At 46.7% G+C, this 14979-nt stretch overlaps 1 protein-coding gene across 1 annotated transcript in view; it reads right to left on the bottom strand.

The window, feature by feature from the left end:
- The window catches only part of LOC144506996 (bile acid-sensitive ion channel-like), a 173717-nt gene that overhangs the window by 91276 nt on the left and 67462 nt on the right, over nt 1-14979 (bottom strand). Inside the window, exon 6 of the mRNA XM_078233549.1 lies at nt 9934-10053. Coding sequence (XP_078089675.1) covers nt 9934-10053 — 120 coding nt within the window. The remainder of the gene's footprint in view (nt 1-9933; nt 10054-14979) is intronic.

The following is a 14979-nucleotide window of genomic DNA, read 5'->3' as shown; positions in this document are numbered from 1 at the left end:
TACAGACTTTCCCGCCTTCACCTTTTATAGGCCCTATTCCTTCACGTCTCATCCTTTTACTCTTCACATATTTATAGAACGCCTTACGGTTCTCCTTAATCCTACCTGCCAGGGCCTTCTCGTGACCCCTTCTGGCTCTCTTAATTTCCTTCTTTAGTCCCTTCCTACAAGCCGTATACTCTTCTAAATCCCTATCTTCGCCAAGCTCTCTGAGCCTTTTGTACGCTTTCCTTTTCTTCTCGACTAGGTCCTCTACAGTTTTCGTGCACCATGGTTTCTTTAACTGACCAACACCTCCCTGTCTGCTCGGAACGTTGTCCTGTAGAACTCTAGACAGACATTCCTTGAAAAACTGCCACCTCTCTTCAGTACATTTCCCCGAGAATACCTCCTTCCAATTTACTCCTCTAATTTGCTGTCTCATGTCTTCATATTTCCCCTTACTCCATAGAAACTCCTAGCTTGCCTGATCCTCTCTTTTTCCAATGCAAGCCTAAAGGAGATAGAGTTATGATCGCTATCCCCAAGATGCTCTCCCACTGAGAGATCTGACACCTGTCCAGGTTCATTGGTCAGTATCAGATCAAGTACAGCCTCTCCTCTTGTAGGCTTGTCCACATGCTGTGTCAGGAAACCCTCCTGAACACACCTAACGAACTCTTCCCCATCCAATCCCCTTACCCTAGGGATATTCCAATCTATGTTTGGGAAATTAAAGTCTCCCATCACAACAACTCTGCTATTACTGCATCTCTCCAGGATCTGTTTCCCTATCTGCTCCTCCACCTCCCTGTTACTATTGGGTGGCCCATAGAAAACTCCCAGCAAAGTGATCGGCCCCTTCCCACTCTGAACTTCCACCCACAGAGACTCGGTGGACAATCCCTCCACAGCATACATCTTCTCTACAGCTGTGACACTATCCCTGATCAGCAGTGCTACTCCACCCCCTCTCTTGCTTCCCTCCCTGTCCTTCCTGAAACATCTGAATCCCAGCACCTGGAGTATCCAGCCCTGTCCCTGAGACATCCAAGTCTCCGTAATGGCCACCACATCACACTTCCAGGCATCGATCCACGCTCTGAGCTCATCCCCTTTATTCACTATACTCCTGGCATTAAAGTAAACACATCTCAATCCTTTGGTCTGAGCTCTCCCCTTCTCTATCCCCCGTCCATCCGCCCTTTTGCACTGCCTATAACCCTTCTCTGTTTGCGAGCTACCTTCCTCATTCTCAGTCACCTCATTTTGATCCCCTCCCCCCAACCTATCTAGTTTAAACTCTCCCCAGTAGCCTTAGCCAACCTTCCCGCCAGGATATTGGTCCCCCTGGGATTCAAGTGCCACCTGTTTTTTGTGTACAGGTCACACCTGCCCCTAAATGGTCCAGGAACCTGAATCCCTGCCCCCTGCACTAGTCCCTCAGCCACACATTCACCCTCCACCTCACTCCATTCCTGTCCTCACCTTCCCGTGGCACAGGCAACAATCCTGAGATTACTACCTTTGCTTTCCTCCTTCTCAGCTGTCTCCCTAATTCCCTATACTCTCTTTTCATGACCCCTTCCCCCTTCCTACCCACATCAGCGGTACCAATATGTACCGCTACCTCCGGCTCCTCTCCCTCCCCCCTCAGGATTTCTGGGACTCGCCCAGCGACATCCTGGATCCCAGCCCCAGGGAGGCAGATCACCATGCGAGACTCCCGCCTGCCTCCGCAAAATCTCCTGTCCGTCCCCCTGACTGTCGAGTCCCCAATTAATACTGCCTTCCTCCTCTTTTCTTTAGCCCTCTGAGTTACAGGGCCGGACTCCACCCCGGAGACACGGCCACTGCTGCTTCCCCCAGATGGGCTGTCCCCCCCAACAGTACTCAGGCAGGAGTACTTGTTGTGTAGGGGCACACCCACCGGGGTGCTCTCAATCACCCGTGTTTTACCCTTCCTGGCCGTCACCCACTTGGCCTCCTCCCGTGGCCCTGGTGTGATCACCTGATGATAGCTCTTGTCTATCACCTCCTCATTTTCCCATAATAGCCCAAGATCCGCGAGCTGCACTTCCAGCTCCTTAACACGAGCCCTCAGGAACCGCAGCTCGACACACCCCTCACAGATGTGGATGTCCGGGAGGCCAGGTGCCTCCAGGACCTCCCACATATTGCACTGCGAACAACACACTGGCTTAACACTCATATTTCACCCTTTCTACCAAGGTACACAGAGAAAAGTAAATTAGAAATTAAAAAAAAGAAACTCACCCCTGTTCGCCCTTCCCCCCCGAAGCCCTGTGAGCCAAAGCCCTTACAGCTTTCACTCTGCTTCCCACTCACTCCCCTGCCCGCCCCGATGCTGCCCGCTGTATACTGCGGCCTCCCTTTTATACTTCGCGTGCTTAAAAGACTACAAAATGTCCGCCCACGTGACCCCGCGCCTGGGCTACTTCCGGGTTACTCTTACACTCTTAAATAACTAAAACCCCGTGAAAAAATAGATATTTAAAGTAGCTCCCTTACCCTTAGCTCTGTATCACTGTATCCACCAGCTCTCCTGTCTCTCTCCTACTCCGGTGCAACTTCTTCGTGTGAAGAAGTTCCTCCTCAACTCAGTCCTAAATCTGATCCCCCTTATTTTGAGGCTATGCCCCCCAGTTCTAGTTTCACCTGCCAGTGGAAACAACCTCCTTGCTTCTACCTTATCTATTTGTCTAATTACCTTATCTAATCTAATTATCTTATCTAATCTACCTTATCTAATCTTATATGTTTCTATAAAATCTCCCCTCATTCTTCTGAATTCCAATGAGTATAGCCCCAGTCTACTCAGTCTCTCCTCATAAGCCAACCCTCTCAACTCCGGAATCAACCTAGTGAATCTCCTCTGCACCCCCTCCAGTGCCACTACATCCTTTCTCAAGTAAGGAGATCAAAACTGTGCATAGTACTTCTGGTGTGGCCTCACCAGCATCTTATACAGCTGCAACATAACCTTGCTGTTTTTAAACTCCATCCCTCTAACAATGAAGAACAAAATTCCATGAGCCTTCTGAATTACCCTGCTGCACCTGCAAACAAACTTTTTGTGATTCATGCACAAGGACACCCAAGTCCCTCTGCACGGCAGCATGCTGCAATTTTTTATCATTTAAATAATAGTCCATTTTGCTGTTATTCCTACCAAAATGGATGACCTTACATTTACCAACATTGTACTCCATTTGCCAGATCCTTGCCCACTCACTTAGACTATCTGTGTCCCTTTGCAGATTTTCAGTGTCCTCTGTACGCTTTGCTGTACCACTCATCTTAGTGTCATCTGCGAATCTTGACACACTGCACTTGTGCCCAACTCCAAATCATCTATGTAAATTGTAAACAATTGCGGTACCAACACTGATCCCTGAGGCACACCACTAGTCACTGATCACCAACCAGAAAAACACGCATTTACCCCCACTCTTTGCTTTTTGTTAATTAACCAATCCTCTATTCATTACTCGTAACACTGTGCACCTTTATCTTATGCAGCAGCCTTTGGTGCGGCACCTTGTCAAATGTCTTCTGGAAATCCAGATACACCACATTCATAGGTTCCTCATTGTCCACCATGCACACAATGTCCTCGAAGAATTAGTCAAACATGACCTGCCCTTCATGAACCCATGCTGCATTTTCCCAGTGGGACAATTTATATCCAGATGTCTCGCTATTTCTTCCTTGATGATAGATTCAAGCATTTTCCCTACTACGGAAGTTAAGCTAATCGGCCTATAGTTACCCGCCTTTTGTCTACCTCCTTTTTTAAACAGTGGCGTCACATTTGCTGTTTTCCAATCTGCGGGAACCACCCTAGAGTCCAGCGAATTTTGATAAATAACCACTAGTGCATTTGTTATTTCCCCCGCCATCTCTTTTAATACCCTGGGATGCATTCCATCAGGACCAGGAGAATTGTCTACCTTTAGCCCTATCAGGTTGTCCAATATTACTTATTTAATGAAAATGATAATTTCTAGGTCCTCAGCTGCCTTAGCCTTCTTATGATCAATTTTTGTCATGTTATTTGTGTCTTGCACTGAGAAAACCGACACAAAATACCTGTTCAATGCCTCAGCCATTTCCGCATTTCCAGTTATTACATCCCCCTTCTCACCCTCTAAAGGACCAATGTTTACTTTAGCCACTCTTATTCGTTTTATATATTTGTGGAAACTTTTGCTATCTGTTTTTATATTTGGAGCTAGTTTACTCTCATAATCCATCTCACTTTTCTTTATAGCTTTTTTCATGGCTTTCTGTTGACCTTTAAAGACTTCCTAATCTTCTAGGTTCCCACTAATCTTTGCCACTTTGTATGCATTTTCTTTCAATTTGATACCCTCCTTTATTTCCTTAGATGTCCATGATTATCTCTTTTTCTACAGTTCTTCCAATTGGTATATACTTTTGCTGAGCACTGTGAAAAATCGTTTTGAAAGTCCTCCACTGTTCCTCAATTGTCCCATCATAAAGCTTTTGCTCCCAGTTTATCTTAGCCAACGCCTCCCTCATTCCATTGTAGTCTCCTTTGTTTAAGCACAAGACACTAGTATTGGATTTTACCTTCTCACGTTCCACCTAAGCTAAAGTTTATTAATTAGTCACAAGTAGGCTTACATTAACACCGCAATGAAGGTACTGTGAAATTACCCTAGTCGCCACATGTTCGGGTCAATGCACCTAACCAGCATGTCTTTCAGACTGTGGGAGGAAACCAGAGCACCCAGAGGAAACCCATGCGGACACGGGGAGAATGTGCAAACTCCACAGAGACAGTGACCCAAGACAGGAATCGAACCCAGGTCCTTGGCCATGTGAGGCAACAGTGCTAACCACTGTACCACCGTGCCACCCCATCTATATTTTAAATTCAACCATTCTGTGATTGCTTCTTCCGAGAGGATCCCTAACTGTAAGATCATTAATTATTCCTGTCTCATTACACAGGACCAAATCTAGGATAGCTTGCTCCCTCGTAGGTTCCATTACATACTGTTCAAGGAAATTATTGCAGATACATTCTATGAACTCTTCCTCAAGGCTGCCTTGACTGACCTGATGTGGAGATGCTGGTGTTGGACTGGGTTGGGCACAGTAAGAAGTCTCACAATGCAAGGTTAAAGTCCAACAGGTTTATTTGGTATCACAAGCTTTCGGAGCGCTGCTCCTTGAAGGAGCAGAACTCTGAAAGCTTGTGATACCAAATAAACCTGTTGGACTTTAACCTGGTATTGCGTGACTTTTTACTTGACTGACCTGGTTGGACCAATCAACATGTAGTTTAAAATTTCCTATGATAACTGCTGTGGATGTGGGATAGATATTTCCCCTGTCTGGCGGGGTTCCAGACCAGGTGATACAATCTCAGAATAAGGGGTAGGGCATTTAGGATTGAGGTGAGGAGGAATTTCTTTATTCAGAGGGTGGTGAATCTTTGGAATTCTCTACCCCAGATGGCTGTGGAGGCTCAAACACTAAGTATGTTCAAGTCCGAGATCAATAAATTTCTCAATATTAAAAATATCAAGTGATATGGGATTGGTACAGAAAAATAATTGAAGTAGAGGATCAGTTGTGATCTCATTGAAAGATGGAGTGGACACTAAGGGCAGAATGACCTTCTCCTGCGCCTGTTCCCTATATAACATTGAAGTGGGGAAAAATATACAGATGAGTACACTTTAAAAAATGACTGCCTGGCACATAAACAGTCACCTGGGAAAGAGACATTAAACAGGCACTGACTTTTAGTACAGACAGCCACTTGAGATTGAAACATAAAGGACAGACAGCTGTTTAAAGTTAAACATGATGTGGAGATGCCGGCGTTGGACTGGGGTAAGCACAGTGCACTGTTTGAGAGCAGGTATCCACTCCATCTGACGAAGGAGCAGTGCTCCGAAAGCTTATGGTATTTGCTACCAAATGAACCTGTTGGACTTTAACCTGGTGTTGTGAGACTTCTTACTAAAGTTAAACATGCAGGAATCAGATCCTGCAGGAAGCCAGCCAGGGCTTGAGGCACTCTTTAGGATAAGGACAATAGAACATAGAACAGTACAGCACAGAACAGGCCCTTCGGCCCACGATGTTGTGCCGAGCTTTAGGGTTGGGTAAAGAGATTAGCTGCAGGTGGGATCGGGAATACATAAATGCAAGAAAGCCAATTATTATATGAATGACCCGAAACTAAAACTGACGTAGGAAATGTATCCATTCATAGAACAATGCGATGTTAACATGCTTATGTCTGTATTTGTCTATAACGATGTGTTAACGATCGATCACCTACTTGATTACAACGATGTGATAATGGCTAGATGTCCGGTCCATCTATTGTGTAAAAGGTATAAAGATGGACCGCTCCTATTGTCTCATTGAGAGAAGGTTTGCTGCTTGTTAGTGCCTTGTCTCCATGAAGCTTCATTAAAATAAAAACGGTATTCTTGAAACCTTCAAGCCTGACTCAGTGGTACATTTCCACAACAATTGGCGTAGTCGGCTGGGATCCTATTACTGGTGAGATCGATTGGCCACGATCGGAGCCGGGGTAGAGATCACTGAATCTGTGAGAGTCAGGCAAGGTCAAGAATACAGTTTGCAAGGGGTTAAACTTAAGGGGTTAAACTTAAGGGGTATTTGTAGTAATAAGTATTGTTGTATATGATATAGTGATAAGTACTAACTGCTGATAGTGATAAGTAACTGTTGCTTGTGCTGACCGACAAAGAGGACAAGGTAGTGCCTGTCTCAAAACCCTGCCTTAGACCGGCTGTTAAGAGGAGAAATCTCCCACGCGAAGGTCAGGAGATTGAAGTGGGTAAAGAGACACCAAGGGCCCTTAGGATTGTGAAGCACAAGTGGCAGAGGTCGGTTAACATCACACTCTGTCGTGGCGAACAAACGCAGAGTTGCTATCTGATTGCATGAAAGTTTGAAAAGTTGGGAACTGTACTGTCAATGTTGTGAAAAGCGGGGCGGAAAAGGAGCTTGATCAACTCTGACCTAAACCGGACTCCGGTGGAGAAGCACATTGCCGAGGTGGTAATGGTGGAAGCCGTGAGTATAACTTGACACCCCGTAACAGTAGTGAAACACGGTGCTAGAGTAGTAATAGTGACCGGGGGTAGTGAAGTCCCTACGGGAGAGAGCACACTTTACCAGGGAGTAATCGTGGCCGGGGTTAGTGAAGTCTGCGAAATGGCAGATAATGAAGTTAAAAGGGGACCTGCAGGATCTCTCATTGAAGTTTACATGACAGACAGGAAAGAGTTAATAAAGAGAATGCAAAATGATGGCTGGGATACTTCTCACACCTTAGAGCAGCAGAGAAAGTGGATAGATAAAGAAAAGAGAAACAAGACAAAGAAGATAGGAGTAATGTTAATACATCAGTTAGCTGGTCTAATTGAGCAAGTAGTCACCTCTACTAAGAAGTGGAGTGAAGATAAAGAAAGGATCAGAGAATTAGAATCCCGAGTGAGGGAACTGGAGAAGCAAAACCAGGTTTTAGAAGAAAGGCAACGGAGAGGGGAAACTGTTCTTCTACCTCCTTATGAGTCCACACAGCAGGAACCAACCGCTCCTTCAGAGGAGTGGGAAGAGCTAGAGCACAACTTAGCACCAGTAACCCGAGGGGGAACAAATGCATGACCAAAGGCAATTTATCAACCCTTCACCCCAGGTGAGAGACAACAGATAATGGCTTCCCTGGGTAAATTACAACCTAGAAGCGCAAACACTAAATTCTGGGAAGAATTAGACGCAATCTGGGTAGGACACCAATTACACCTGAGAGACATACACCAGCTGGTCAGGGCAGCCTGTCCAGCGGGTAAGTGGAGGCAGGTAGCAGGTGGACCCGCCGTTCCTCCAGCACAGGATTATAGTGGGGGACGGTGGACACATGCAGTCGCCCTAACATCAGAAATAGATGCCCAACAGGCACCCTTCACCCAGTTTAAAGCAGAGATTCAGAGGGTATTAGGGAATGCTCCCACTAACTGGAGCAGAATTACCACAACAAAACAGTTAAAAGGGGAAGGAGCTTCTGAATACGGGGAACGGTTGTTCCAGGTATATCAAGAGTGCTCAGGACAAGGGAACCCAGGTCGAGGGGATTGAGTGTTCATCCTGGCTTTTAAGGATGGACTCTCCAGCGCTCACCAGGTCATCCTAAAAATGGGGATGATTATGTCCCAAGATTACGATGAATTGGTAGAATGGGCTAGTGGATATCCGGAGATGCCTTTTTCAATGTGTCTGGAGGAGATTCCAGACCACGTTTTCACAGGTGCCAAGTACCATTTATGAGTTAGACATTGTTCATTGTGAACCTTGATAAAAAAATTCTTCTCGTGCATGACAGAAGTGTCAGACCAAGAATTGTCCTTAGTGGATGTCCACAGGTACATATGGGTCTCGCTGGGATCACTGATTAACAATTGGCAGGAGGAAATCTGGGTTGCTGAGTTTGGGTCTGGGCGGCATTTTGACATTAGTTGCCAATGGGACGATCAACATAAATTTTGTCATAATATGCCAGATAAGCTATTTGATGAAATTCTGAACAAATACCATAGAATCATATAAACTTACATTGAAGAAGGAAATTATTGAGCCCACCATTACCATGTAGGCTTTTTAAATGAGCTGTCCTGCTCAGGCCCTCACCTCATCTTTTGTCTGTAAGCCTCAAGCTTTCCCATCCTCCATTACTTGTCCAAATCCCTTTTGAAATTATTTCTGGAATCAGTTTCCACCATCTTTTCAGATAGATTGATTTCAAATCCCAACGACAATCTGAATGAAAACATTTTTCCTCATCCACCTTGGAAATTGTTTGTCAATGAATTTGAATCTGTGAGCTCTAATTATTAACCTTGTAAGTTCCAGAAGGCATGTTCCTGAAGGGCCAGATGGATTGTTTCCAAGGTTGCTGAAGGATGCTCTGAGGATGATTTTCCAATCCTCACTGGATAGGGGGAAGGTACTGGAGGACTGGAAGGTGTGAGCAAATTCCGGAGTGGGCAGTTGTTTCAATGAGCATTCATTCATGCGATGTAAATGAATGCAAATGACATTCATGTTCAACCTCAACTGGTGAAACATTTCCTGCTCTAAGCACCACACTATAGGAAAGATGTAGAGGCATTGGAGAAAGTACAAAAAAGATTCACAAGAATGGTTTCAGTGATGAGGAACTTCAGTTACATCGAAAGATTGAAGAAACTGGGACTGTTCTCCATGAAGAGGAGATTTAATTTAAAATCATGAAGAAATTGGACTGAGTAGATCAGGAAAAATTATTCCCACTGAAAGGATTGAGGACTAGAGGGCACACATTTAAGGTAAGCAACAAAAGAAGCAATGGGGACGTGTGATTTTTATAGATCTGGAATACACTGAATGTGTGATGGAAACAAGGTCAACTGAGGCTTTCAAAAGGGAATCTGAACATTATATGAAAATAAAAATTTGCAGACCTACGGGGAAAAGGCAGGGGGAGTGACAGTTGATGAATGGTTCCTTCTGAATGCCATCACATAATCGATGGGCCAAATGGCCTTCTGTACTGTAACCAGTCGATGATTTTTTTAAATGTGGAACATAAATATTGGTATAGAGTGGTTTGTTTGCTGTGAGTTGCAAATAATTTTATGTCAATATGACTTTCAACGCAGCACACCAAGTTTTTTGAATGGTATCCTTACCACTCTGATTTTAAGATCATAAGACCCCACATGTGCCTTTGAACACATTCTATTTCAATGAATTTATCTCAATGACTTAAATCTTATATTACTAATTACTTGTTTTCTTTAACCCCAAATATTGAAATTTCCCACAATTATCCACACCAAACAGCTTATTCTATTGCTTAGTATTGTTAAAGTTAACCTGTTTAATATCAAGCATCACGCTTAGTCCTCTTCCTGAAATGTTTGCTCTCCTTTTAGCGTTATCATCATAGTTGAAAGTGTAACAACTGCCATATTCAGTAAAAACATGTTGAAAATCCTAGAAGGCAAATACAAAAGTTAGCCCAATGATATTTGTTTTTTTTCCCTCGTTTTATTGGATGTTTCAAGATACAAAAATACACAAAAGCAAAATGTAAAAACATTTGGCAGACAGTAAACACTATCAGATCAGAATAGTTGGAGGAAAATACACTTATAAAGGTTATCTTGAATGCTGAAAAGGTATTTTCAGTTTCTGTCATCCTTGAGTCTAACTTGTGATTTCAATTATTTTTATATATTTTCTAAATATGGTACTCAATAACAGTAAACAACTGGGACTATTTATTCATTGGTCAGTGTGGTGAACCATAGATGGTTATCACTATGGGTACTTGTACATATATTACTGTTGTCACTGTTGGGGTTAGGGTTGGGGTGTTCGACCTGTTGATATTGTTCTGTGGTACACTCCAGTTGGCTCCGCCTACCTGGAGGAGTATAAAGGTCACTGCACTGCCTGGTGACCCTTTAGTCTGGGATTGTATTGTTATATAGTGTGCTCCATTCTTGTTAGTAATAAAAGCCTTTATTTCCCGGGTACGATCTAGCCTCCCGAGTGATTTAATCGTGCATCAATTTTATTAGTAACAAATTTTGGTAAAAAAAAACCCATGGAGCAAATGTTGAAACCCGATCGGCTTACCTTAGATCCACGTGCAGTGGGAGCGTCGAACACTTTCGACCATTGGTTGAAGTGTTTTCAAGACTATATCGATGCTTCAACAGCCATTAAAAACGACGCCGATAGACTGCGGGTCCTCCACGCAAGGGTAAGCCACACTGTATACTCATCAATCCGCGATGCCCAAGACTACAAAGGGGCCATTGAACTACTTAAGAAACTGTACAACAAACCGCCAAACGAGATTCATGCTCAACACCTTCTAGCCACTCGACGGCGGCAGCCCGGCGAAACGACAGAACAGTACCTGCGCGAACTTCAGCAGCTAGCCAGAGCCTGCAACTGCAAGCCAGTGTCGGCGGCCCAGTATACTAATGACTTGATCCGAGATGCGTTCGTGGCGGAAATCGGCTCATCTTATATTCGACTGCGGCTTCTAGAGCAAGGTAACCTAGACCTAGCTAAAATGGTGGAATTGGCTGACACGATGGAAACGGCCTCCAGAAGTCTAGAAACTTACCCCACTGACCACGTGGGAACATCGTGGCAAGTACAGCCACCGACTCAACTCTACCCAGCGGCTCCGAAAAACAGCGCGATTGTGCTTTCAACCTCGGACCTGACGACGGCGGCAGCTCCAGGAGGCCCGCGGTGCTATTTCTGTGGATTGGCGAAACACCCTCGGCAGCGATGTCCAGCCAGAACGGTATTTTGCTCCGCGTGTGGGAAGAAAGGGCACTATGCCAAAGTATGCAGGACCAAACCACCCTCCAAACATAGCAGTGCGGCATGTGATTCTCCAGAGCCTGTCTCCTTGTCTCCAGCTTCTTCGAGGTCTTCCACCACATGCGATTCCCGAGCGCCGCCATTCCTGACGACGAAGACGCAAGACATGTGTGACCTGCAGGGGCCGCCACTTTTAGCGCTACCGACCACGTGCGATCCATGGGCGCAGCCATTTTGGTCGGCACCGACCGCAGACGACCAGCAGGGGTCACCATCATCAACCATCTCAGCTGCCTGCAGTTGCACTCAAGACCCAACGGTGGCGTCAATCATCCTGGACTAGGCCAAGCCTCACAGACCCGACAAGTCCATGATGGGCATAGAGGTAAATGGACGCCTAATTCATTGTTTGTTTGACAGCGGGAGCACGGAGAGTTTCATTCACCCTGACACCGTGAAACGGTGCGGTCTCCGAGTACGGACCGTCAGACAGACAATTTCGATGGCGTCGAGGTCCCGATCTGTTACCGTGCTTGGGAGCTGCGTGGTCAACCTAATGGTGCGGGGCACAGTTTATGAGAACTTCAGGCTCCTCGTGTTACCGCACCTTTGTGCTCCGATACCCCTGGGACTAGACTTTATGGTCCACCTGAGGAGTGTAACCCTGCAGTACGATGGGCACTCCCTCCACTTTCAGTGGGAGCACAGCAGCCTCCAAATTGCCCAGCGCTCTCCATGTGTAGCCTCTCGACACTCAGAATCACCCCACCATCTTTATTCAAGAATCTCGTGCCTGGCTGCAAGCCCATCGCAACTAAGAGCAGGCGTTACAGCGCTGAGGATCGGATCTTTATTCGATCTGAAGTTCAGCGGCTCCTCAGGGAAGGGATCATTCAACCTAACACTAGTCCATGGAGAGCGCAAGTCGTGGTGGTTAAAACTGGAGACAAACCCCGGATGGTCATAGACTATAGTCAGACCATTAATAGATACACGCAGTTGGACGCGTATCCTCTCCCGCGCAGTACCGGGTGTTCTCCACCATTGACTTGAAGTCAGCTTACCACCAGCTCCCCATTCGCCCAGAGGACCGAAAATATACGGCCTTTGAGGCGGATGGTCGTCTTGACCACTTTTTAAGGGTTCCCTTTGGTGTCACGAATGGGGTCTCGGTCTTCCAGCGTGCTATGGACCGAATGGTGGACCAGAATGGGCTGCGGGCTACCTTCCCGTACCTGGATAACGTCACTATCTGTGGCCATGACCAGCAGGACCACGATGCCAATCTCCTTAGATTTTTACGCACTGCGCCTCGCCTGAATCTGACCTACAACAGGGAGAAGTGCGTATTTAGCAAGCGCCGCCGAGCAATTCTCGGATACGTGGAGGAAAACGGGGTCCTTGGCCCTGATCCAGACCGTATGCGTCCCCTCCTTGAACTTCCCCTACCCACTAGCATCAAAGCACTGAGAAGATGCTTAGGTTTCTTTTCATACTATGCACAGTGGGTTCCCAATTATGCGGACAAAGCCCGTCCGCTCATCAATTCTACCTCTTTTCCCCTAGCAGCAGAGGCTCACTTAGCCTTTGAAGGGATAAAAGCTGACATCGCGAAAGCCACGATGCACGCTGTCGATGAGTCCATCCCCTTTCAGGTGGAGAGTGATGCAGCTGATTTCGCCCTGGCCGCCATACTTAACCAGGCGGGCAGGCCCGTCGCCTTTTTCTCTCGCACCCTCCAAGGCCCTGAAATTCGGCACTCTGCGGTGGAAAAAGAGGCCCAGGCCATTGTGGAGGCCGTCCGACATTGGCGCCATTACTTGGCGGGAAAACGATTCACCCTGCTCATGGACCAGCGGTCCGTGGCGTTCATGTTCAACAACACGTTACGGGGCAAGATCAAAAATGATAAAATCTTGAGGTGGAGAATCGAACTCTCCACCTGCAACTATGATATCATGTACCGTCCGGGGAAGCTCAATGAGCTCTCAGACGCCCTGTCGCGTGGAACATATGCAAGTGTGCAGGAGAATCGATTACAGGCCCTCCACAATGATCTCTGCCATCTGGGGATCACTCGGCTCTTCCATTTCGTAAAGGCCCGGAATCTACCCTACTCAGTGGATGATGTCAGGTCAATAACCCGAAGTTGCCAGGTATGTGCTGAATGCAAACCGCACTTCTATCGACCTGACAGGGCACACCTCATTAAGGCCACTCGCCCTTTTGAAAGACTGAGTGTGGACTTCAAGGGCCCCCTCCCTTCGACAGATCCTCAACGTGATTGACGAGTACTCACGATTCCCTTTTGCCATTCCCTGTTCAGACATGACCGCTGCCACGGTTGTCAAAGCATTGCGGGATCTTTTCACCCTGTTCGGTTACCCCAGCTATTTCCACAGTGATAGGGGCTCGTCATTTATGAGTGACGACTTGAGGCAATACCTGCTCTCAAAAGGGATTGCCTCAAGTAGAACTACGAGTTACAACCCCAGGGGTAATGGGCAGGTTGAAAGAGAAAATGCTACAGTCTGGAAGGCTGTCTTACTGACGTTGAGGTCTAAGGGTCTTCCAGTCTCCCGTTGGCAAGAGGTACTTTCTGATGCGCTCCATTCAATCCGGTCCCTCCTGTGTACGGCAACCAACGCTACTCCACATGAGCGGATGTTTTCCTTCCCTAGGAAGTCTTCCTCTGGGACCTCATTGCCGTCTTGGTTGATGTACTCAGGACCTGTCCTCCTGCGGCGGCATGTTAGGACCTGCAAGTCTGACCCTTTGGTTGAACAGGTCCATCTCCTCCACGCCAACCCTCAATATGCCTATGTGGCATATCCTGACGGGCGAGAGGACACGGTCTCTATTCGAGATCTGGCGCCTGCAGGGGACTTGGAAACCCCTGTCGCTCCCACACCCCTGGTTAGGGACCCCTTGACCTTTATCTCCCCTCCTGACATGGCGCGGGCAGTATCGGGACCACCACTTAATCCTCTTACTCCCGTGTACAGCTTGCCTGAGTCCAGGAGATTGTCGCCACCTCGAGGCGTGCTCGAGTCCAGGAGATTGTTGCCACCTCGAGGCGTGCTCGAGTCCAGGAGATTGTCGCCACCTCGTGGTCCACCTGTCCGTGAGGAAGTGGAGGAGTCACTGGACACCGCCTTGGAGAGAGGGTCATCACGGTCACCAGAACCGGCGCTACCGCCAGTGTTGAGGAGGTCGCAGAGACGGTGCTGTCCTCCAATGCGACTGAACTTGTGAATATATGGACAGTTCGTTCTGTTTTTTTTTGACCTGCCGGCCTTTGTTTTAAAGGAGGGGTGAATGTGGTGAACCATAGATGGTTACCACTATGGGTACTGAACCATAGATGGTTACCACTATGGGTACTTGTAGATATGTTACTGTTGTCACTGTTGGGGTTAGGGTTGGGGTGTTCTACCTGTTGATATTGTTCTGTGGTACACTCCAGTTGGCTCCGCCTACCTGGAGGAGTATAAAGGTCACTGCACTGCCTGGTGACCCTTTAGTCTGGGATTGTATTGTTATATAGTATTGTTACTAATAAAAGCCTTTATT

Source organism: Mustelus asterias, chromosome 1 (assembly GCF_964213995.1).
Source record: "Mustelus asterias chromosome 1, sMusAst1.hap1.1, whole genome shotgun sequence".
Taxonomy (NCBI): domain Eukaryota; kingdom Metazoa; phylum Chordata; class Chondrichthyes; order Carcharhiniformes; family Triakidae; genus Mustelus; species Mustelus asterias.
This window is presented reverse-complemented; position numbering and strand designations above follow the sequence as displayed.